General features: G+C 38.8%; 3 protein-coding genes across 3 annotated transcripts in view; all 3 read left to right on the plus strand.

Annotated features, from left to right (window-relative positions):
• The first annotated feature begins 14 nt into the window (after positions 1-14).
• fbxo36a (F-box protein 36a) lies at positions 15-2886 on the plus strand. The gene is made up of 4 exons (XM_088011872.1): positions 15-110; positions 259-367; positions 1862-2034; positions 2189-2886. Exons 1-4 carry the CDS (start codon positions 15-17, stop codon positions 2378-2380), a joined length of 570 nt encoding a protein of 189 aa, XP_087867998.1. The 3' UTR covers positions 2381-2886.
• Positions 2887-2898: 12 nt separating this feature from the next.
• On the plus strand, positions 2899-15228 carry zbtb38 (zinc finger and BTB domain containing 38). The gene is made up of 4 exons (XM_088011871.1): positions 2899-3027; positions 3526-3818; positions 3899-8051; positions 10934-15228. Exon 4 carries the CDS (start codon positions 10951-10953, stop codon positions 14605-14607), a length of 3657 nt encoding a protein of 1218 aa, XP_087867997.1. The 5' UTR covers positions 2899-3027; positions 3526-3818; positions 3899-8051; positions 10934-10950; the 3' UTR covers positions 14608-15228.
• Positions 15229-17318: 2090 nt separating this feature from the next.
• Positions 17319-25264, plus strand: part of rasa2 (RAS p21 protein activator 2) — a 30038-nt gene continuing 22092 nt past the window's right edge. The window contains exons 1-2 of the mRNA XM_015009757.2: positions 17319-17997; positions 20570-20693. Of these exons, the coding sequence (XP_014865243.1) occupies positions 17940-17997; positions 20570-20693 (182 nt within the window). The 5' untranslated portion in view covers positions 17319-17939. The remainder of the gene's footprint in view (positions 17998-20569; positions 20694-25264) is intronic.

A 25264-nucleotide genomic window follows, 5' to 3' on the forward strand; every position in this document is an offset into this window, starting at 1 on the left:
GTGGTGCGTCCAAAATGGCGTCGTTGCTGAGGGAGAAGCTGTTTGAAATTTCTGGTCAGGGCCCAGCGCCCTCTAAAGATTTTTACAATTTTGAGATTACCAGAAATGAGGTAGGGTATATCTTGAGCAAAAATGTTCATACTTGAGTGAGTTCTCGCACGTTTTAACAAATCTCAGAATTCAGATGTTACTGAGGTAACGATTTTCGTACTTTGATTTCCCCATTGTCTGTCTGTCTGTTTATTTGTTTAATTTAAGGTAATATTGAATAGGTGGACCATCTCTATGCGACTTGAAAATAAATTTCGTCCTCCAAAACAGCAGAGGTCAACTTTTTCTAATTTTCTACTGGACAAACAACTTCAGGGTAAGATGTATTTATGTCCTTAATCTCTTTTTATGGTTAATGTTTAAGCTTGACTGAATCACCTTTGCTATGCAGAACTCTGTCTGGTATAATTATTGTCCCTTAAAATAAACATTCAGTTGACTGAGGATTATATCTTTCCTTACAGGGAAAACTGCCGTTCATGTTGCATTAGGAATGAAGCCACAAATCAGTAGAAAAAAAAGTATTCTAAAAATCTGGATCCACCTTCAATTTCTTAGTCATTTATTTTGGAGAAGCCAAAACTATTAACACTACTACGGAAAATTAATATTAATTTGCTAACCGCATCTTAAAAATTTGGTACCCCATTTTGAAGGTTTTATTTTGTGTCAATGTGTAAAACTCAACTGCAGCAAAGACCCAGATTAAAGCCTCTATGAAATTCAAAGCAGCACAAACAACTTTGATCTCATAGTTTTTTTTTTCTTAAGCTGATAAAAAAAATACTTAGCATACCACAGTTTTAAAGAATATACTGTGCCATTCCTATGTGTATTGACAGCCCTGGCAAAAATCAGAAAAACAACCATCTTTGATTTGTGTAAATTTATTCACCGAATGAAAAAGAAAATCACATCAATTTTACCACAACAGTATCATCGCCAATAAGTGGAGCAATAGTTGAGAGGAAGGTAGGAATTTGTCCTGTAATGAGTGGGTTGTTGGTTGCTGTGTCCATCTCTGTCATTGTTTCCTTGGGCAAGACACTTGTACTTCACCCACCTTGCCTGCTGGTGGTAGTTAGAAGGGTAGATGGTGCCAGTATAGCAGGCTCACTTCTGTCAGACTTCTGTGGCTACCTTGACGGTAGCCACAGAAGCTTGCCAACATCAGCATTTCAATGTGTGTGTGATTTCATTATAAAGTGTCTTTGAGTGTAATAGGCACTTTAGTTATGGACAGTGGAGGTGGTCATCGGGGACCAGTTGGTTTTGTTGAAGTATAACTTTTTGTGTACTCAGGAGGGATGTACATTTTGATACGTAGTGGTCAATTTTCTCACTGAAGCTAACAAACATCAGTTCAGATGACAACATTTCTGAGCTCTGATGCCCTGGAGGAGCCAAGGTTGATAAGTACTCTTGGTTCCTGGTAGTAAAAAGAGACATCATTGGGAAATATAAGCACTACCAATAAAAGGTGTGCATGATTTCTTAAAGTCCTGGTCTTAGATCAAATCTGTAATTTAAGAAATACAGTTTCTTTCAGTCGATCAGCGTTGTACGCAAAGAAGCTGGGCTAATTGTCTTTTAAAATACATTCTTGGTTCAAAAACATGTATTATACCTTTCAAATAGTGGGATGTTTTACATGTTTAGAAGATTTACCAAGCAAAGCTGTACCATTAACAAAAGACTGTCATTAACAAAGTGGGGTATAATTTAGCACAGTTGTTTGTTAAGTTGTCAATAACACTTTTTATGTGAGTTTTCAAGAAATTACCATTGCCACGATCCATGTCCTCCATAGATGACGTTAGCAATGTTTTTGGTGAGAAGATCCTGGACTACTCGCTGTCACTGTGTCAGGGACACTACGACTATCTTGATCGCATACAGGATGACTTACTACTCAAAATCATGTCCTTCCTGCAGCTGAAAGATAGATTTGTGTTGGCACAGCTTTCCAAAAGATTCAATATGGTAAGACCCTTACAAAACATAAAATGTAGAATAATGAGGTTGCTGTATTTGCTTCATTTTTAATTATTTGTGTGATTGTACATTAACTGTCACACCTTCTAAAAAAATTTTAACAATCCTCATCTTCCTGTCGTGGGGTCTAACTGGACCATAGCTCTGCAACTCTGAAAAGTTTTGGGAACTGACTGTGAAGAACGACTGTCCTGATTACCACACTGACATGGAGGACTTAGCAAAAGCCATGGGATGGAAGGTTACCTATTTTACCTTCTTTCACAATGATGGTACCAACCATAATGACCACAACGGCAATGACACCACCAGCAAAGGCACAGAAGAGCAGTAAAAATGAACAGCAACACAACTGTTTTTTCTTGTCATTTTTTAGTGAACAAAGTAAAAAAAAAAAAAAAACATTGCAAAAGCATTCTTAAAACAAGTTTGTACTTTCATATTGCCAACAGTTGCATTTTTAAAAAAATGTTTTAACATAATGCAAAATTACAGGCAACTCAAATTATGCTACATAAAAAATTATATAACATATATTTTAAATTAGATCAAAACACAAGGTGGCAAACATATAATCAAAAGATCTTAAATGCTTGAATCCTGCTGACATCAGATCGGACAACGGTTACATACTTCCTGTTTACATTTGAGCAAATTATTGTAGTGCCCTCTGGTGGTGGTCCTCACTATTAGATGGCGTCTTTCTTCCCTCATTCCACTTCAGTGTATTACCACTGTGATGTGTTCTTTCAATGAGCCAGCAGAGGGAGCAGCACAGCAGTGAAAGCAGGATGATGATGATGAAGGGAAGAGGAGGAGAATCAAGAAAAACAAACCCTTAGGGTAGCGTGTGCAAAACAAGTGCTGTAGTTCTGGTTACCATTTCCAGGCCTAAGTGATCCTGCCTTGAAATTTTGGACAAATCTCCTTTCATGAGCATCTGCTTCCGTCCCAAGAAAGCTACTGTAACATTAGATGAAGGTATGAACGTTTTCCAGTTTTAAAGTAGCCGTATTGTGTCACAGAATATTTAAAAAGTTGTAATTTGACTTGTTATTTATTTTTTTTGTTTTAAAAGGAAGGCAATAAGACAAAAATTATCTCTTATTAAGAAGGAAACAGACAATTTAGATTTTTTTAAAATGCTACATTAAGCACTAGCTCTCCCTCTATGATTTGACATGGCCACACTCAGGCCTCACTGAGGTATTATGGCCTATTATTAGCCTCTCGCACAGACTTCTCAGCTGAGAATGTTCTGAGAGAGAAAAAAAAAAGTTCATTACATAACAATACAGGATCTGTTTCCCAGACTTACTTCCTGAATACCAGAGCAGCAACCGGGCCTCAGACTAAGGGAGAGCGGAAGCCCCATCCATTTGTTTGTTGGAGCTAGGCTTGTTGTTTTCTGCTTATCCCTTTTCCTTTTCTCTTTTTTTTTCTGCTCCACACATTCGCCTCACCACCCCTCCTTTTCAGAAACTCTTTGTAGGTCAGTGATGCAGCCGGAGTGACGCAGCACTGGCAGCTGTCTCCACAAGGCAACTTTGCACAGCAGGAGCAGGAAAATCTCTGCCAGAAGCAAAGTCCACACCGCCAGCAGCTATGACAGAAGATGGGAAAGGCCTAAGATGGGCCAAGGCAACAACGGAGGCCGGGTAGTCGCTTTACCCTCCTGCGCCTAAACAAACAGCAGAGACTTCCACTGCGCCAGAGACGGGCCCAAAGCAAGACCTTCCACACAGAAACGTTTTTTTAATAGGCGACTACAGGTATGGGTGCTTATTACAACAGCAAGATGAATTGTCCCGTGCATAAACCTCTTTGTTAACTGGGATTGCTTTATATAAAGCCTACTCAGCTTGGTGCGGCGGTGTTTGCCTTCCAGCCGATGAGTGTTCCCACAGGCCACAGCTGGGATCACAGAGCCACAGAAGCATAAAGGCCTGTATATTTTTCCTGTTTTAAACTCTTCCTGGCTGTGATGTTAGGGCTAGATGGTGAGATTCCTCTTATATAATACAAAACTTAAGCCAACATATAGAGCATAAAAGGATTTAAAGTATGAACTGATTTTTTTCCGACCTAGCTGCCATTTTGTTTCCAGTTCAGATGTAGATATTGAACGTGAACAGAGTGATTCTTCCTAAAGCCGCCAACAGCAAACAGAAATGTTTACTAAAAAAATATATAGCACAATGCCTGGAATACTCCATAGGTGAAATATTTTGCAGTTTGATGTAATTTACTTAACTTATGGAGGAACGTGGTGGCAATGGTGGTGACATGGGTCAGAATTCGTCGTGTAATCAGTGGGTCACTGGTTCAAGTCCCTGTCCTACCCGTATATGTCACTGTGTTCTTGGGCAAGACCCGTCACCCGTCTTGCCAGCTGGTGGTAGACAGAAGGGCCAATGTCGCAATATAGCAGCCTTGCCTCTGTCAGATGAGAGTGCAAGAATAGGAATCACTTATTTCATTTTAAAGTGTCTTTTAGTATCCTGATGAAGCCCTACATAAGTCTGATATCACAAAATGGCAGATATCAGAAAACATTTCAAAAGACCAACACAAAGTAGAACATGACTGTGAAGGGGAAGTTAATCACATCTATGTTAGAAATGTGTTATTCCTAGGTATTTTTATACATGTGCTGCTTTTATCAATGATTTACCTCTTGGCAGCCCTCAGTGGGAGCAGCACACGGGTTAGTTTGACTTGTAGTGAACAGAGTTATCTTATCTCTTTGTTCTCACAAAGCAACTTTTTATGGAAAATGACATTTGGCTTAACGGACAAAACAGAAAACACAAATGTCAAAGAGCACTTTGTGTTTTTGAATATAGAACATTTCAGTAAATGTTAAATTTTTTTCCCCAGAAGATTTTTTTAGATCTCTCAGCCTTAGAGTCATTAACACCATTTTATATTTTAGTTTATTTAGATTTTGTTCAGATATTTTAGTTTTCCTGTTCTAATTTTTGCTGTCGGGTATAAACATTAATATCTAGAAGTACATTTAGATTATTACCCAGATATCGTCATACATCATCATACATATTTATCTCATTGGGATTGCGAGGGGCGCAGGTGCCCATCTTCAGCTGTCAATGGGCAAGAGACCAAGTGCACCTGGACAAGTCACCTCACCAGTCCCATTTATAATGTTTCAAATGCAACTCTAAGCAGGTGGGTTTTTAGTCTAGATTTAAAAGCACTCAGTGTTTCAGCTGTTTTGCAGTTTTCTGGAAGTTTATTCCACATTTGTGGTGCATGGAAGCTGAATGCTGCTTCTCCATGTTTGGTTCTGGTTCTGGGGATGCAGAGGAGACCAGACCAGAGCCAGAAGACCTAAGAGGTCTGGAAAGTTGATAAAACAACAGCAGATCTTTAATTTATTGTGGTGCTAAAGTCATTCAGTGATTTATAAACCAACAACAGTATTTTAACGTCTACTCTGAGCTACAGGGAGTCAGTGTAGGGACTCTAGTACTGAGGTGATGTACTCTATCTTGCTGGTTTTAGTGATAACTCAAGCAGCAGGTCCTCTGTAGGTCCAAAGATAATAACTTCAGTTTTGTTTCTGTCCAGCGAGAGAAAGTTTTGGCACAACCACACTTTCATCTGTTCTAAGCATCTGTTCAGTGCTTGGATGGGTTCAGGTGACATCATAATGTAGAGCTGTGTATCATCAGTGTAGTTACGGTAACTAATCTTATTTCCTGTTATAACCTGAGCTCATGGGAGCATATAGATATTGAATAAGTCCCAGGATTGAACTTTGGGGTTCCCCGAATTTGCTTCGATGAGAAATTACTTATTGAAACAAAGAAATGGCTCTGCAGAGAGTGGTTAAAGCTGCACAGAGGACTGTGGGGAGCAGCCGTCCCTCTACCTCGGACCTCTATACATCATGATGAAGGGGGAGGGCGCTCCGCATCATGAAGGATTCCACCCATCCTGCACACAGACTGTTCCAGCCACTCACCTCAGCTGAGGAGCATTTAGTGCAGGACCACCAGGTTCAAAAACAGTTTCTATCGTGCAGCTGCCAGGCCACTGAACAATAGCCAATCTTGATACTCACTTTTTATAATAGGACAAATACCCTGAAGCAGAGTTAGAGCAACAGCGGAATGGTTCAGGAAGCACATTCATAGGTTTGTATGTCCCTGTCAAATTTCAGACTCAAATACAATTTAGAATCTATGACAAGAATTAAAAAGGCTGTGTTCACACAGATGCTCTTTATTCAAGTTGAGGGGCAGCTTTTAGAAAATTATAATAAGAAAAAAAATAGCCAAAAATTTCAGTTTCCAGATTCACAAATTACGGAGACATATCCCCAAAGACCAGAAGCTGTAATAGCAGCAACAGGAAGCTCTACAAAATACTGACTGATCTGAATACAAACACAAGCTACACATTTCACATTTGAGGCATTTTAAAAACCACAAATCAGTTTCCTTTCACTTCAAAACAACTCCCTTACTTATCTCTATTTATCTCCAAAAAAAAATCAATAACATACACTAAGTTTTTGTTGTAGTTAACAAATGTCTTTAAAGGATCCATACTACTTTTACTAGGTCTCCAGACCTAGAAGAGACTGACTTTGGAAGAAAGAGTTTAGCATATTTTTCTACCAGCATCAAAAATAGTTTATAGCTTTGCATTCATAATTGCTACAATACAAATAATAACAATGGAAAAACAACTGATCAGTAGTTTATCATATTTTTAAAAAACACACACACATAAAGTCAGATGCGTCTTCTTTGCATTTAGATGCAACAAGTAATTGTATTCTTACAGATACTGCACCTGCTCTTTCACAACAGCAGCCATGTAACATCGCTTGTCTGGTTAAATGTAAGTGCTTGTCAGGATGGGAGGGCCTGAACAGTTGCTTCTGTCTTTAGAGGCTAGTGGAGAGGCTACCGAGCTGCGTCGTGTGTTTGGCTTCCTCCCCTCCCCCTCGTCTGCAGTGCTGACGCATCTGCTGCTTTCGCATCAATCAGCAACCTCTATATAGGTATACCCCAAGTCGCTTCAGAGAGCACGGTTTGTTTTTATCTCAGCCAGAAAAAGCATCGCTGAACATCTGGACTGTGATTGCTGCTTTGCACAACAGGGCGGCAGTGTGTGTCATCTCCTCTTTGCTTCAGCTTTATCTGATCTAACCACAGTGACTGTCAAGGCATGGGCGAAAGGCAGTGGTGTGATATGCTGCTGCACAGGCAGAGACTGTGTGCACCAGCAGATGGTGTGCTGTTATGCATTTAAGGTGCATATTAGAGGGCTCATGATGATTTATATTTCATGCAAGGCATTGTCCTGTAAAAGCACGCATCAGGCTCCACTTGGATCTAGTTTGCGGCGCTGGGGAGATTTAATACGGCATCCGTTATTCGGCTCAGGACCACTCGCTATGAGCGCTCACAGTAATGCAGCTAAGCATGTTTTCTGGCTGTGGGATGAAGAACAGAGCCGATGTGTGATGTAGAGCCCTGCATTTCTCCGCTCTCCCTACAGCTCTCTGCGATGCTTAATAAAAGTTGCCGCTTCCTGCTTAGCGGCTCCAGAACGAAAGCGTCAGTTGCCCAGCTAGTACATGGGACAGACCTGTGCTCCGATTTAGCTACATTCTGCAAAAAAAAAAAAAAAAAAAAAAGAATGTCAGTTATTCCATTCGCTGTAGGACATAGGAGGGTAGGGCAGCTCTAGCCCAGGACCCAGGCTGCATGGATAGAAGCGATAGATGCTGGAGCTGAAGTCATCTGCACACTGATGAGAGGGAGGGAGAGGAAGAAAGACGTCAGAAAAAGCTCGGCTTCAGACACCACCACTGTTTCAGCGACCATCATAGGGGAAAAAGTACTTTCGCCTATCTCTTATGAAACTGTTTTTCGTGCATCACTGTGTGTATGCCAGGCCGTAGAGAAAGGGATACTGCACAGTATTGTTTCCTGTTCGTTGTGCATCATTTTCTCTGATTCACTAAGGTACGTTTTGCATGCTTACCCTCAAAATCCAACCTGCTTGTGTGTGAATGTGTGCGGAAGTGTGCCTTGCAGAGCTGAAAAGGTTTTTTTTTTTTTTTTGCCTTGACAGTTTGTTTTTCATTTTATAATACTTTCTGTATCTTGCTCAGTCATTTCTCAGTTTGTGGTTTGACCTCAGGGGATTTCTATTTTTCAGAAAAAAAATATAAAAGCAAATTATGTCTTTGAAGGTAAACTAAGTCGGGGTGTGGCAAATTCAAAAAAAGCAGTGATAACAAGTTAAGAAATTCCGCTCAGCATGTGGCTGCAACAAACCACAACAACTGATGCAAACTGTAAAAAATGAATGTGGTGGATTGAAGAAGGTTCCTGGAGGGAGAGGGCGATGCTGATCCACAAATAGCGCAAAAAAGATGAACAATTCTGTATGTTCGGAACCTACTTCTCCATCAGATAACGCTGAAATATCTGAAAGTCTATTTTGTGCTGCAGACACAAAGACTCTCAGACCTCAGCAAGCAAAAGACAAAGTATAGTCAGCTGGAGACAAAGGCAAACCTCCATTGCTTTGTGCATTTCTGCTTGCAGCAGGGTTCCCAAAGAGGGCACAGCGTTTTTTGTTATTTTTTCTAACAAGAGGTAAACTGAAACCTCTGACGGCAGATACAGTCGATTGCCATCCGGCTGAATTCCAATAAGTGCTGCGCCATAGCATGTTGCCATGACAACGGAGGCCCGTCTGAGATAGAAGGCAGGAGGTTAGCTGTGTTTTCAGTCGTCTGAAAGGCTTTACAGACACTGGCGGCCATATTGTATTTGGTACACATCACAACATTAGAACTAAAGAAACCTCTCTGATAATTACCTCCTTAGAGGAAACATTGTTCTGCGTTTAAAAACAATTAGCAAAACACGACACTGTCAAAGACACCAGCGCGAATGTTATTTACGTTTTATAAAACTAGAGATAATAAGCATAACTTGAGACAAAATATGTTGATCGAGAGAGAGACTACTTTGATGATTTATGGTTAAGTTTCAACAGTTTTAACAGAAATGTGTTGTTGTTTGGCACATTAGGCCGCAAGTGCTCCTAGAGATGTCTCATTTAATACAGCAGTTGTAATTATACTTCTGACTAAATTAAAGCGCAAAGTGAAACTGTAAATAGCAGCAATGAAGGTGGATGCATGACTCATCATTTACAAGTAACAAAGTGTCTCTTACCATGTACAGCCAGCATGATATGCAAAACTAAAATGACTCAGATTGCATTTTCCCATGAGAGGCTCACAGTGTTAAGATAATACTCATGCATTCAAATAAATGAATGTGTGGTTAGCTCAGATCAATGTAATTTGTAAATCTAACTGATCTCATTTAGTTTGTCATCACAGCATTTAGTTTGTCATCACAGCGTTTCCTTTTCAGTTTTAATTCTGTCCTAATGCACACCAGCAGGATGAAGCAAAGAAAGTCTCCGAATCTAAAACATGCAAAATGTGCTTCGTTTTATCATACTGTTAGCTATGATTTCAATCATCAAATATTAAATGATTGTTTAGCAGAATGAAATACTAGCAGCAATTCTTTTCGAGGCATGTGAAAGGAAGCCATCAACTGTGAAGATAGGAAAATATGAGTCATCACCACATAAATATCTACTTCAAACAAACAAAAAAAAAAATCAGTTTAAAAAAACAATCCCTATTGAAATATGTTTTTTACTGCGCATACAAGAACATCAGTTATAAATAAAAATATTGTAATACTTTCACAAGACAAGAATTTTTGAATGGCAGTCAAGAAGCATGAAATCACTGTCAGATTTCCAAGTCGATTCAGAGAACAAGCATAAAAGAAACAAGCAAAGTCAAACATTTCACTAGACCTGCGTCATGTCTGAGAAACATGTAACTGCGGTGGTCTTGATTGTATTAATTTTGATTAATCCACATTTTCTGACTCTTTGTACTTTTTCTTCATCACATGGACCCACTCATTGTGAGGTTTAGCATTGTGCCCGTTAAAAATAATTGCCAGTGGTGGACATGAAGGGCAGTGTAAGTCTATCCAAGAGGCCAAATATATTATTGACATGCAGAATATGCATGCGTGGCACTATGTGGGAATATAAAATTATGAAAAATATTGCATCATTGTAATAATTGCAATTATTGATAATTACAATTAGATGTGTTGTCCAGCTCTACATTTTACTGTCTCAGTTTGGGTGCAGTAGCTCTTATTTCACCACATTTATTTAATAATCTTTAAGCATTATTGAATAAATAACTTTATATATATATATATATATATATATATATATATATATATATATATATATATAAACTCTCCTCCAGATCTGTAGCACTCTGAAGTGGTTTAGTTGGTCAATTAAGGTGGCTGAAATTAAACGAAAACTCGCATATCCAGAAACATAATATAGATTCTTCGTTCAGTTATCATCGATCTTAGTTGTGACTGACAAATGGTTCAGAGAACATGTATCACTACCTCACCTTATATAATTAGCTACGGTTTTATTCAAACAGGTATAAATAAGTAAGATGAATCATTTTACTCTTAAGTGTGTTCTATAATAACATGCTTTCTTTGAAATCCTGAAGACTGAATTCAAGTCAGGCAAACTTGGAGGCAGGCTACATTCTTTATGCTTAAAGTGGTTTGGAGGTCATCAGGTTTAAATTCAGCAACTGTTGATAGAAACTGGGGCTCCGTGTCAGAATGCTGCTGCCATCTAGTGTTAAAACAGAAAAAGTGCTGAAATGCTTTAAAAAGAAAATAGTCACATTTCAGAATTTTACACATATCTACTTTACTACATGTGGTGTAATAATTTGTTATTTTTTACTTTTTAGATGACTGTGGTGAGCCTATGCATCCGAACCTGATGGACAGCACACACCCTTCTACTGTGCTGAGCAAGCTCAATGAGCAGCGGTCACAAGGCCTCTTCTGTGACGTTACCATCGTAGTAGAGGATGTGAAGTTTCGGGCCCACAAAAACATCTTGGCTGCATGCAGCGGATACTTCAGAAGCACTCTGACAACCTCAGATACATGCAGCTCCAGCCAAGTCCTAGAGCTTATGGACCTAAAGTCTGAAGTGTTTGCCTGTATCCTCAACTTCATATACTCCTCAAAGTTGACGTCGCTTGGTGAAGAGAACAGAGGGGGACTCGCAGCAGCTGGGAGAAGACTTGGAATTCCTTTTTTGGAAAAGCTTGCGGACGAAGAGCAGCGGGATGAATGTGTTAGTCCCAGAGACTTGTGTGCAACCACAAAATCTTCATCAGCAAAGAAGGAAGCTTCCAGGCGCGAGGAGACAGACAGTGCAAGAGGACCTCGCATTACCAATGCCTTCTCTATCACTGAAATGTGTCCTGGGAACAATCCCTTCACTCCTTTGGTTCAAACAGACAAGCAGAGGCAATCGCCAGACGTGGGACAGCTGCCCTCAAGTTTCCCTACAATATCCAGCATCAATGGGAACAATGAGACAACCCACACCCTGTCTGAACACTCATATGCAGTAAACAATTCCACTGAAGGCAAAGACACCAGTCAGTGGGACTACAGGAACGTCTGTAAACCAGCAATATTGCACTCAAAACCACTCATGTATAGGAATACGGGCCCACTGAAAAAGCGCCACAGGCTGAGAGGCATTTTGAGCAAAAGTATGTTTCCAGCACCAGCAGATCAACAAACAGATGAAGCAAACACAGTTACATCAGTGTTATCTGATGGTGATGGTGATACTGCTGCTCCTGTCACCGCTATGACACCTCCTGCACTTTTATTAGAAGCAGAGACAGAGAAGATAACAGAGACGGAGCTCTGTGGAGCCACTGACAGTGCTGACACAGAGCTAGGTCCGCCACCTCTTTCCCCTCACCCAGAGGACAGCATTTCAGTCTACAGCTGCGAGCACTGTCCAGAGATATTCTCAAATAAAGCTCTTCTCACCATTCACTCTGAGGTACATAAAAAGCATTTTGACACTCGTTTGACTTGTAAATTTTGTCACAGAAAATTCATACACCTCAAACGACTGCACAACCACGAGAGATTATGTCCAAAGACTGGAAGAGGCCCACCTAAGCTTGATGCCAGGGACATATCAGCCAAAGAGGTGGAGCACAACTCAGATGACAGATTAAGCGTGGAGAGCTCTGCAACACAGCCTCCCTCTGCAGACCTTCCCAGCCTGAACATGCCAGAGCTCACTGAAGTTAACCTAACGGAGCGCCTACATGAAGAAAAGACAGTTAGGCAGAGGCGATACAACTGCAGTGTGTGCAAACGAGTCTATGTCACCTTGTCCAGCCTGAGGCGGCATGAGAACGTTCACTCATGGCAGAGGGCTTATCCCTGTCATTATTGCAATAAAGTGTTTGCCTTGGCAGAGTACCGCACCAAGCACGAAATCTGGCACACAGGTGAACGCCGCTATCAGTGTATTTTCTGTCTGGAGACATTCATGACGTATTATATCTTGAAGAACCATCAAAAGTCCTTCCACGGCATTGATCCCAACCTCGCTGTCAGAAAGAAATCTGCCAATGGTGGGCTGAAAGCCAGCGTTTATCCAATCAAACTCTACAGACTTCTGCCCATGAAGTTTAGAAAGAGGCAGTACAAGACATACAGCCAGACGTACTCAGAAAGTGGTGAAAAAGGTGACTCATCCACTTTAGATAACAGTTCTCTTATTCCTCCATTTGAAGAAAGCAGTCTTCTCAACCACCCTGACACAACTTCATTCCCGCTAACCTTTATGGCCACAACAAAGATGGTCTCCCCTGTCATGCCTCGCATCTGCTTTGACAAACCTTGTAATCAAGTTATTGATCAAAATCTCAACAGTGAACAGGGGGAGCAGACAAGCACAGAGAAAGAGGCTGGAGACAGAGGTTCACCTTTTAATAACTGTGACAGCATCTTCTCGTCCAAGCTAACTCTGCCCAATCCTGAGCCTCAAGCAGATAAACCGCCTGTGCTGGTGAACTCAGAGCACATTACTCACAGTGTGCCATTCTTCAACACCTTAAGCACTGTTAAAAAGTTAGGAGAGTTATCAGCTTCAGCAAAAAGGGTTGAAGAGATGACCAAGGAGATACTTAAATCCAGCACAGAGGAGTTGATGCGAGACAAAGTAATGGGGACAAAAACAGAGACTTACATCGCCAAACCTGCTTGCCACGGCCCATCTCTGGACAGTGACACCAAGCCGCTATGTCAGATAACAGTGAAAATAGGTAACGAAGCCATCATCCGCCGCAAAATTAAAGGATCTAAGCTTTTCCCCAGGAAGAAGAGGAAAACTAGAGAACTAAGTGAGGATCAGACCCCAAGTCAGTGCAGTCCACTGAGGGAAAATTCAGAGAGTCCGAGGCTTCGACTCAGACAGGAAGCCATTGCTTCCACTGAGACATACGATGATACCAATGATTGTGATACAGCTGATCAGCTTTGGCGTCCCTACTATTCGTACAAGGCTAAAAAGAAGAGAAAGAGGTTCAGGTACAAACACAGAAATGCTTTGTTTCACCCCTGTCCCGATGTTTCTATAGACAGAACAGGTTTCACCGAACCCCACCTTGACAGAACACATTTTCCAGCAGAGGAGAGCAGCTCAGGAGCTAGCATCGGGCTGAAACATGGTCTTAGCAGAAACTACAGTCCGAGGCCCACCTACAACTGTGACATCTGTGACAGCTCTTTTATCACAGAGACCGGACTGAAAGCTCATGTGATTGGTTCCCATCCTTACTTCTGTCGGACCTGCGGAAAACAAGGTCCCCCCGGTGAGGCACCCTCCTGTGGGGATTACATCTGCAACAGCTGCATGGAAAATGGCTCTTGCTTTGACAACACACCCCGAAGCCCCAACCAAGAGAAGAAATATCGCTGTTCATTCTGTCCTCAGCGTTTTCTGTATCTTGCCACAAAGAGAAGCCATGAGAAAAAACACCAGGAGACAAATGACGAGAGTCCCAAATATGACACATTTACTTCATGTTCTACATACTCAGCACAACCAAGGGAAGGCAGCAAACAAGACACCACCAAAAGAGAGGACAGTGGCAATCAAGAGGATGTTGACATAAAATGTGAAAACACAGATGAAGAGCATTTTACAACCAATGTAAATAAGCCAAAAATCAAGGACATGTTTGACTTAATGTCGTCGACTCCCTATCAAGATGCGTCAGATTTAAGTATGAAAAATCCAACGTCACCATATACGGACTGTCTGCCTACGTTGACGTCCTCAAAAATGAAACAAAAAGTTGTGAAAAAGAGGATCAGAGTTCATCATTCTATGCATCATACTTCAAAAAAGCAAGCATATGACAGGGACAGTGATCCCAACAAGAAATCATCGGCAGGACCAAGAATGAACAATCTCACTAATAATGAGAAATCAAGCAAACCAGTTCAGAAGACCGATTCTGAATCTAACGGTGCATACATTTCTTTACACAAGCCGGAAAAATATGTGTGCAAAGAGGAACCATTATTTTAAAGGCCTTCAAGGAATGCAGTTTAACTAGCGCAAATGTCAATTGAGATATTGTTGACTCATGAATTCTGCAATGTTTTGCATCAGAATAGTTGTTGACAGGACCAGGCAAACTATGATAATCTTGCATTAGCAGACTGACATTTCTTCCACCTTAAGTCCAATAACTCAGTGATTATTTTTCCACCGCTATGAAGGACATTTTTGTCCTGTGTCTATGCATGTAAGTCGGAGTCAGTGACTCATTGTAATGTTTTTATTTCAATGCAGTGCAATAACAGTTCAGCTTCTGCATTGTGTGGGGTGGCAGAAAAGTTACCTATTGTGTTTTCAGCTTCACCTTTTTTAAAGCGTGTCCGAGCAAAAACAATAGGGATTTTCTGTTTTCACCTTTCTGGACCTCTTGCTTAAATAACTGGAACTGGTGAGTTGCACTTTATGGTTAGACTATGCTGACTTGTAGTTTAATACTTTGATAATTGCCATTTTTATTCCAAGCTTTGTTCATGTAATTTGAATTTCTACTAAATACACAGGACCACTGAGATTAAGATTACTCCTTTTTTCTGTGTTTAGTATGTATAAAACATGTACAACTATTTAAATAAATATTGTTACTATGAACAGTTCTTTTCTGTCCTTGCTTTGCAAACATTGATTTAAAAAAAAAAAAACATGCCGTGACATGTCAAATTCACTTTTTAAGCTAAGCAGCTACATTACTCAGACTAGAAGTTTACTTACATTAGTGACATTTATCAGATCATTTTACAAGCTGCGTTTCATACTTGACAGATTATAAAAGACTATAAAGCCACATGATGGTTATCTGCTCCTTTAGGAACCTGCAGCCCATCTGAAAAGTTAATTCTCTTTTTCCACTCAAAGTGCATCTGTGTCAGGCCTCCAAACACAATTTCCAGATGTTTTTCAGTTCCTGCCTTCATTCAAAATGTGGTTTGTTCTGCATTTAAGCAGATCATATGCTTTATAAGTACAGCCCTTCATATCACATGATCAATAACCAATAGTTATACTAAAACTATTTACTACTACTATTAATATTGATTCTTTCTTAATTAGCATGTATGAGAAATATATACATTTTTATTTATACTGGCAAGACCTAGCATCCCACTTTAAGATGAATAGAAAGCATTCATCTGAAGCCCTTAAAATCCAGACGTTTACTTGCAATATTTCAACTGAAGAGGGCACACTTTGTACAGCTCTACAGTTTGTTTATGATCTGTTTGATAAAGTCAGTAGCTCTTTTGTTTCATTTTGTCCCTCTGAGCTTTTTGAGTCAAAATTTGTATTTCAACTCCCCCGTGGATGTGATCCCTGTCTGAAGCTTTAAGTATTAAAATAAATGCATTTGTTCTTACATAAGATAAATCTTACACAAAAAATAGAAAAAAAATTAACATCTTTAAATGAATATCCCATGGAAGCCATTCAGGGATTCCCATGTAACTGCACTAACAAAGAGCCGCCTATTTCCACAAAGCACCTCTTGGAGCTTCCATCTCACATATATAGCACCTTTTTTAACATTTGCAGGCAACATAGCTACTTGATTGTGCTATAACATACCATTATGTGCCTGGAAAATACATAATATCACCCCTTTAAAGAATACAGTGCAGGTATGCTTTGCTCGCTACATTTTTAAGTCTTAAGTTGACTTAAAGAGTCAGGATTCCAAGCATACGTTGTAATAAAATAAAAATATTTACTTGCTCATCTGACTATTTATTCAACTTTCTTTAGTTTGCATTTGCTACAGTGTTTGGAAGTACAAAATGCAGATAAGTAACTACATTGCTTTTACAGTATATTTTCTTGCACATTTTTAGCTTGAACTCTATGATCAGTTTGATAACCATTGGTCTATGCAAAACCTTCGGATAATCATAAGAAAACAGAATGTATTTTCAAATAAATAATCCTTAAAGCATTATGCCATGAATCTACATATCATCCATTGTATTAAGTACATCTTGTTGGTGGTTGGATGGAAATGATCAGCAGCAATCCTCAGGTTAAATTTCTTTGGCACAATTAAAATTCAGCTCAACAAAATTAAAAAGAAAATGATCATGAAAATAATAATATATAAATCCTTCATCCTAACAGTGTGAAAAAAAAATTAAATAAAAACCAGCAATACAATCCTTCATCAGTTTATCATAAATGTAACAATATAGGAAAAATAAGAACATAAAAACAGATCGATAAAGTATTAGTGGGAATTTAAAGGGAATATGTAATCATGAACACATACAGTGTTAAATAACCTTTAAACTCTCTTCTGATGCTCAGTTTGAACTTAAGTCGTTCACACCAGCCTATAGACCTGCAAAGGATATTGATTTGCTGCCATTCGTGTTAACAAGCAGAGAAACAGGCGTACCTAATAAAATATTAAAAATCACCTGCGCAATGAAAATCAGATAGGAAGAAATGGAAAATTATGTAACTTACGTTGGTTATACTAATTTGGAAAAATTAGTAATAATAGCAGTTAAGCTTTTTGTTGTCTTGTTTTTACATATCTTAAGTCAAGTAACCACTGAAAGTACCACTCGTGTTGCAATCGTACGCTAGCAAAGCATTTTATGTGTTGCAGTTTGAAGACAAAAAAGTCACTTGTTTTGTTTTTTAAATACTAAAAATATATATTTTTAAAACCTTACACTTGCACACAGGAACTAGAACAATAACAAAAAGTGAAGATGTGTTTAAAGTTAGCAGGTGGGTTTCATGTTTTTTTTTTTTTTTTTTACAAAAAGTCTCTCAAATCTTATTTGTAATGTTTTGAAAACGTGTTACGCCTTTTTCTTGTGTAATTTAATCCATTTTAGTCACCTTGTGGTATCTTTCCGCCTCCCTCCCTCATCCTTTCAGTAATCTGTCTATGGGCGGTTGTCAACTCATTCATAACTAGTGACACGGCACGCTCTCAAGAGGTTGACTTGAGCAGAGGTATGGTGTCCGCGATTAGTTAGTTAGCTCCACAAGTCCAAGTCTGCGTTCTCCGAAAGGGTTATTGCACAACGAGCCAGAGCGCTCAGATACCTTCACTCCCTCTCAAAAGGACTCAGCTGCACATTGCAGTAGAAAGTCACACCGACTTCCGGGGAAGTGTTATATTTTGCCAAATGTTTTTTTAGACCCCAGTGTTTTTTTTTTTTTCTTTTCTTTTTTCTAAGGCGATTGACGTGACGCCGCGGTGGGACTGGCTTTCCTCCACTCAGCTTGCATTCATAAACGGATATGATAGAACAGCACTGAATGCACCGGAGCAGCGGCAACAACACTCAGCGCTGACCATGGCGGAAGAGGACGACGCTAGGATTCGGATTTTACAGAGTCTGCGGGGTAAAATATGTAAGTATGACTCTCGACCGGGTGGCCGATGCGTCTCGCTACGGCTGAGGGTCGGGGGGAGTCGGTAGAGGAGCTGAACAGCCGAAGCAGGCACCGGGGAGGGGCGCGGCGTGCTCCCAGCAGCCGCCAGTGTGAAGGCAGAGACGGGCACTCTGCCTGCTGCCTGCTGGTGCTTAACGTCAAGTTAACCTAGCATGCTAGCTGAAGCTACTAGCTTGCTGTAAATGATCAAATTCACTGGACACAGAAACCACTATTGGGTCATTTAAATAACTGAGAACAGAACGTTTTGGTGAACAAATGAGCCCATTTTGAAAAGAAGAGCTGCCTTTTGAGCCCAGTTAACGTTGGTGACAAAGTGCTGCTAGCTAATATGTACCACTTCACTGCATCGTCTGTAAGCTAACCCATTCAGCTTTAACGTTACCTTGTGCAGGTGTACAACAAAGTATTGTGATCCCCATCAATTTGTGACCCAACTACTGTATGAGTTTCAGTTTTATTCCCACACCTTTCCTTCTTTATTCATTTTTTCCCTTTTTTTTTTTTACCAATGTGTGTGTCATCTTGTCATCATACAGTACAACCCTCTGTCTTTAATGCTGCACTTTATTATTTTGACATGATCACACGTATGGTTTGGGGATAGAAATCAATGCTGCAATGCATATATCTTAACTGCAAATCATTAAAGCGCAGAGTGTCAGATGATGGATTGAGATTTATATGCAACTGCTGCAGTTTCTGCTAAATATCTTGAATGGATCTGCAGAATCTCTGGTCATGTACTCCGTTCTCTGGGGATATTAAACTTGAAGGGTTTAAATTGGACTTCACCATTATTTGTCATAATTTAAACATAAACAAAATGCTTATGTTTACATTAAATTTGGTAAGAATATGTCATTAAAGTACAACAAAAAAAACATGTTTAATATCAAAAACTCACTCGCTAAACTGAGTAAACTTAGGCGGGTCCGGTTCCCTCTCATGGCATCGTGTGTATGAATATTATTTTTTTTGCATCTAAATAGTCTATTTTTCTTTACTGCTAAAGCTTTGGAGCCTAGACACATTTTGAGATTCAAATTGTACTGTTTTTATTATGATGCGATTGATTATTTTTTTCCTGCTGATTTGATAGCCCTCATCAGTCAGATTATATACAAATTGCTATTAGCCTTATATTATTGTTTACAATTATTTGTTATAATTAAGTCAATAGCTCAGCTCAGTAGGTAAAAGAAATCAGATTAAACTACGTTTTGAAGACATTTTGCTTTATAAGTAAATGTGTCCTTGAGTGGTCAGCGTAGACCCCTCAGACGTTTGAAAAGTTGCTAGAATGTTCTTGTGCTGAAAGGTAAAAAGGTGCAAGCGTCTAATGCATAGGCCTACTATAGAAAGGCAAATGTCAGTTTCACTACTATGAATTAATGAGAAAAAACTAAGCAGAACCTAAATTGAGGAACTATCATGGCATGTAACTCACTGCTGTCTTGCGAAACTCCATTCTTCCTCGTTCACATTTGGGCCTTTTTCCTTTAAGGGTGTATGCATCAATGGAGATGGTACTCTATGAAGATGTGTGCTTATTCGTTTTCACACTTGAGTAGATTGAGAGACCTGGCTGTGCCGAAGTGTCCAGGCTTCCTTTCTGCCCCTCAGATCAGAGACTTCAGTTTGTGAAAATGTTGTCACAGAAAGGAGATGACTGCAGAGTTTTTGCGCCACACTGCTTCTTGCGTAGCTGTGTGCATAGTGACTTTTCACCCTCTGGGTCATCCTGTTATAAGCTCATTGACTGTTTTTACTCGCTATTCCTAAGGTTAGCCTTGTTCTGTTATTATTAGTCTGCTAAAAGCTGATCTCATCTGTGGCTTTTCTTAACACGGCCTATACCCGGGCTTAGGATGCCTTTTCAAAGCCAGAGGACTAATTTAGAGTCTCACTACCTTTTAATCCTGCTGTCTAAATCTGTCATGTCTCAGAACGGGAGCATTCTGACGGCACAAATTCAGCCTGTCCGGCACCGGTTCTGTGTATTTGCGCGTTGCTTCCAGCCCGTAGGCGTTTAATCTGTCTGTAAAGTTATGGAAGTGGTGCGTGTTACAAAGGTGTTTGTCATTTGTGAATCAGCGCTGTTCTGTCACCATTGGTTATGCTGAGGAAGTCAATGTTTCATGTTTTTAACCACATATGAGCGTCGAGTCTACTTCAGCTACATCCGCTCTGCAGTTTGCCCTAACATTTGCCAGGGGCCCCGAATTAACATGAGGATGTCGAACATCAAAGTAGCGTTTTTTTAAAGTGGTATGGTTGTGAAGAGAGGGATTCAGATAAAAATCAACCACCTCTTTCTTTCTTTTTTTCCCAGTGTCAGAACATGTTCTTTGTACCTTTTTATTTAAAAAAAAAAAAAGAGGCTAGAATCAAATCTTTATTTTGTCTTGTTTCAGGATCATTACAATAAAAAAAAAATCTTGTTGAAAGTTCTCAGATGGTCTCAGACATGTTGTTTGTGTTTCCCATTGTTTGGATGGTTAAAGGTTCTCTCCCGTTTGTTTTGCAGGTGAAGCCAAGAACCTAGGTCCAGTGTCGGGTCCAAATCGACTAAAGGATCTCTGTACATTTTGCACCATAAGCCTGGACCAGGAGGAAGTGTTTCGCACCAAGGTGTTTGACAAAAGCATCACGTAAGCACAATTACAGCAATTTATTGCGCTCATGTTGAACTGCAAATACAAGACCTTGTCTTTTTGTCGTTATGTCCAAAATCAAAAAATGTAAAACATGATGTAGTTAGTTTAATTTTAAAGCGAAAAGCTAACAGTTATTCCTACTGATCATGTTGAACCCTGGGACAGGTTGGCATTTTTGTTTTGCAAAGAGAGCCACACTGAACTTCTAAGACTGCCTTAAAAGAGGATCTCAAACATGGTTTTTTTTAATCGTCTATATATGCAGAAAAAAAGTGAATTGGACATTACATTCATGTTTTTCATGTAACAGTCTACATGGTGCTGTTTTGTCATTCTAGGCTTGCGCAGGTTTATCTAGTAAACCTGCGCAAGCAGTACAGTACAAGACAGTACTGCGAAACTGTCGGTTTCGCAGTACGAGACATTTAACAAAAACATTTATTTTACGGTTTTACCTCAAAAAAGAGCAAACTTTTTATGACGCTAGACTTGAAAATATCTTTGTTTTAATTGCTATTTAATTCATGGGATCAAATTTATTTGTTTTTAATGTAATATCTTTAATCTGGTTTAAGCATTGCTGCTACTGCATGCAGCTGCTGCTTTAATACATGTATTATTTGGATTCATAAACCTAAATAGCAATATAGAATACATCCATAATAAACTTTAGTTTATTTTTTATGTGCTCACTGCTCATAATATTGCGCCTTTGTCTTTATCATTCAGGTCTTTCTAATAACACAAGTCTAACGTGCTGATTTTAGCAGCTTAATTAGTTCAGCTGCCTGCTCTGGGAGCCAGCCTGCATTTAGCTGCTTAACCGATATGCCGCTTATAGTTTGCGGTCTGTAGCTTTAAAATGTTGTTGACTTACTTTTCTTTAGTTTCCTCTCCATGACTGTGTAGCTTTTTATGACCTGAAAGTCTTTCTTGTTAAAGAAAAAGTGTAGTAGCCTCCTCTCAGTGAGTAGCAACATTTACAGGAGGTGGGATTTTACAATCCGTACACCTGGAAAAAAAAAATCTTCTCTCACGTTTCATGTATTTCATCTCGATTAAAGATGTTAAGTTGTAGAAACGGGATAAGAAAACATTTGAGGTGTTTTTAAATTTAAGCTTATTGAAATATCTGTACTGTGATCTCTCTAACTGGCTCAGGCCTAGAAAACATACACACACACAAAAAAAAATAAAAAATAAAAATATATATATATATATTAGCCTTTGCTGACATTAATAAATGGTAATTATTTATTATGTATTGGGTAATTGGGAGTTGTGTAGGCATGTTTTTTGATATGTATTTTTATTGTGATGATTTGCACAGAGTTTATGCTTTCTTGAGGTTTTTTTTCACTTTATTCAAACGTTTCATGATCTTGTTCCTTCTATTTGCCAATAACTACTGATGGTACAGAATCATAACACACAAATTACTACTCTCGTAAATTTAAATTAAGAAGTTGTACACGAAACTGTGGATAATTTTGAAATGTAAAAATGTTTCGCAGCATGTGAAACAAGCCCACTGTGGGGTCATTGAAAGCGAATCACCAACACGTTGCACTTTACAGCTCATTTATCAGAAGCGATGCTGGCTAAAAAAATCCAAACATCTACTTGTTTGTACTGAGGCAAAGGATCCGAGTTCAGGGTGTTTGTGTCGTTTTCTCCTGAAGAGTAATTCTCTGAAAGGAGTTGTGAATCATTTGTATGGTTGAGACTGCTTAGTGTAAATACTAGTTAGTTGAGGTATCATATTTTTACAGCTTATAGATATCAGTTGTTGTTGCAGATTCTGTGATATTTTTTATGTTTTGTGGTGGTTGTATTAATACATATATATGTGATATTCTATTGTACTACGTATATATTTTGGGTTTAAAAAAAGAGGGGGTGATTATGTGTGTGTTTCTTTTTCACACCATTGAATCAGTTTTGTTTTTGATAGTATAATGGTTTTGGTAAACCGTCAGTTTATTAAAATTAACTTTAATAACTCCTAACTTTTACATTTGATCCCTCTATCCATTGGTGCTACAATATCAGGCTAAGTAAAAATACATATCATAAAAACAAAGGCATAAAAAATTCCCCTGTATCTTCATAATTTTTTTTTTTTTAAATAAAGATACACAGGGTCCTAGTCGAGTTCAGAAAATCCAAAAGGTCTTGAAAGAATTGTTTCTGTTTCTTTTAAATCAGTTCTTTTTTTTTCTTGGCTGGTTTGCATGCTTGAGAAGTAGTTTTATTTATTTAGACTGACATAATTTTATCTAATAGTCACATGTTCTCAAGAAGTTCAGTGCAAGGTGTGGAAAACCATGATGAGTTGTGAATTAAGACTTCCTTAATTCACACGTCATCTCATTAAGGTTTCCTTAAATCATCGTGCATCATCGTGTCAGCATTAGCCCATCTTTCATGGTATTTCACAACACTCCTTTCTCCACGCATTTTTTTATTTTTTGGTCCTGTTTTGGTACCGTTCAGAATGATTTTTACCGTCTCTGAGGAAGTGCGTCCTCCCACGCTCTTCTCTGTCCTTCTCTCTGTGACACACTCTTCTACCCTAGCTGCTGTTCAGCAGAATTAGATAATCAACCATGTTTTGGCCTTATCTTCTTGAATTTTGCTCGACTCCATTTCGGTTTTATGTGCTCCTTGTGTCTGATCCAAAGGTTATCTGGAAGCTTGAAAATGAGCTAATCCCGAGGATAAAGCAGGCATGTTTAAACAGCCACCAACGGAGGCCTGTAGGTAGAGATTTTACATTGTTTGGAGACCGGCATGACAACAGAGGAAAATGTAGTTTAGTGGGTGTATTTTTGAGTGTGTGTGCAGAGCGGGAAGGGGGTGGGTCACAGGTGCATATTTCTGTGTGATATTTGAGGAGGATGCGTGGGTGTGCGCTGGATGCGCCGGCCAAGCCCGCTGTGGAAGTGTCAGGCAAGATATTTCTCTCTGTGCAACATGTTTAAATTGTGAAGGAAAATCAGAAAGAGCACCTATGAGCTATATTCTTCTTTACCCATCCTTTTTTCTTTTTTTTTTTTTTTAACCTGAGTACATTTCTCTTATAAGAAGGAAATTTGAAGTACGTTTAGGTATCCATAAATACCTAAACCTACAGACATTTAATTTCATTTTTTTGACAAAACTGTTTAATTGCAGTCATTTTATCTTTTTTTCTTTTGGACATCTTTTGCCAGTCAGTTCTGAACGAAGCAAAGATTATCTTTACCTGCCTGCTACAAGAAAAAAAAAAAATTAATTGGATTTTGTGTTTTGTTAATGTTTTTTTTTTTTTTTTTTTGCTTTCCAGCATTTTTCTTTGTATTAGATCAAATTTATTAGTTCATAATTTAAACGTCCAATGAGGTAAAATTTTCTTTACTTCATTTCATAAAAGAGCAACTATAACGGCGCAATGAGCATCTTTAGCATAAAATACTCTATATTAACACACGCAGGATCAAAGTGCTGTACAGAAGGCATAAACATTAAAATTATGCCGTCTGTCATTTATGTCTGTGAAATTATGAATTTTAAATGTTAGTTTTAGTTTGTTTTAGTTTTTACACCAAAACACCAGTAAAATAACTGAGATACCAAAATACTTTAAAAACACACATAACCAGCCATGCAGTAAAAACTAAAATAAACTATCGTCTAAAATGGTAAGAAGGCAAAGATGGACAAAGACAGAAGTTTTAAGAAGTGCAAGAAATTGATACAAAAACATTTAAAACTTTGTTTTATTTTTTTTTGGAAAGTCTGTTTTTTATTATTTTACGTTCTGTGTTTTAAACAGGTTTGCAATTGGATAAGTTATAACTAATACGTAAATAAATAAATTGATTAGCTTTAAAGAAAGAAAAAAAAACTAACCCAGCACACGCTTAACAAAGAGAACATCTCTCACGACATTTTAAAGATATTTTAATGCTTTGATCTTAATCTGGCGAATGTCTACAAACTAATTCTGTAAATATTCTGAACAATGCTCAAGTACTGAAATCAAGTGGGTAAACTTTCTGTTTTCCACATGAAGAAATACATAATTTTGCAATGGCTTTGTCTTTGTATTTTTCTATAATTTTCTTCCTAAGCTTGTTTTAATCTTTTTAGTTGTTCTATGTTTAAGTGGAGCACTTTTACACAGCTTATTAGGAATTATATTTTTAATGCAAACTATTTCTGCACCATTAACCTCAAGGTGGAGGAAAGGTGTTAAAAGGTTTCCCAGTCACGTTCAAACCCATGATACGAAGAGCATTTCCTACATCCCTGATGAGTCACAAGGGCACCCTGTGATGTCCGCCGTCTGCTCACACTTTTCAGCTTTCCACATTAACAAATGCCATGTTCATGACTGTGATGCAACATTCCTGTGACATTGAATTGAGACAGAAAATGTAATCTCACAAATGGCCTCACTGGGTAATTATTTGTTACATTTATTTTTCCCCTATGTGATGCCAGTCATTGTGTAATTGCTGAAACATAACAGATCTGTTGCACAATGCATTTTCAGTGCAGGATTACATTAAATCACTGAC

Source organism: Poecilia mexicana, unplaced genomic scaffold, assembly GCF_051168715.1.
Source record: "Poecilia mexicana isolate PSO_F unplaced genomic scaffold, ASM5116871v1 scaffold_13, whole genome shotgun sequence".
NCBI lineage: Eukaryota > Metazoa > Chordata > Actinopteri > Cyprinodontiformes > Poeciliidae > Poecilia > Poecilia mexicana.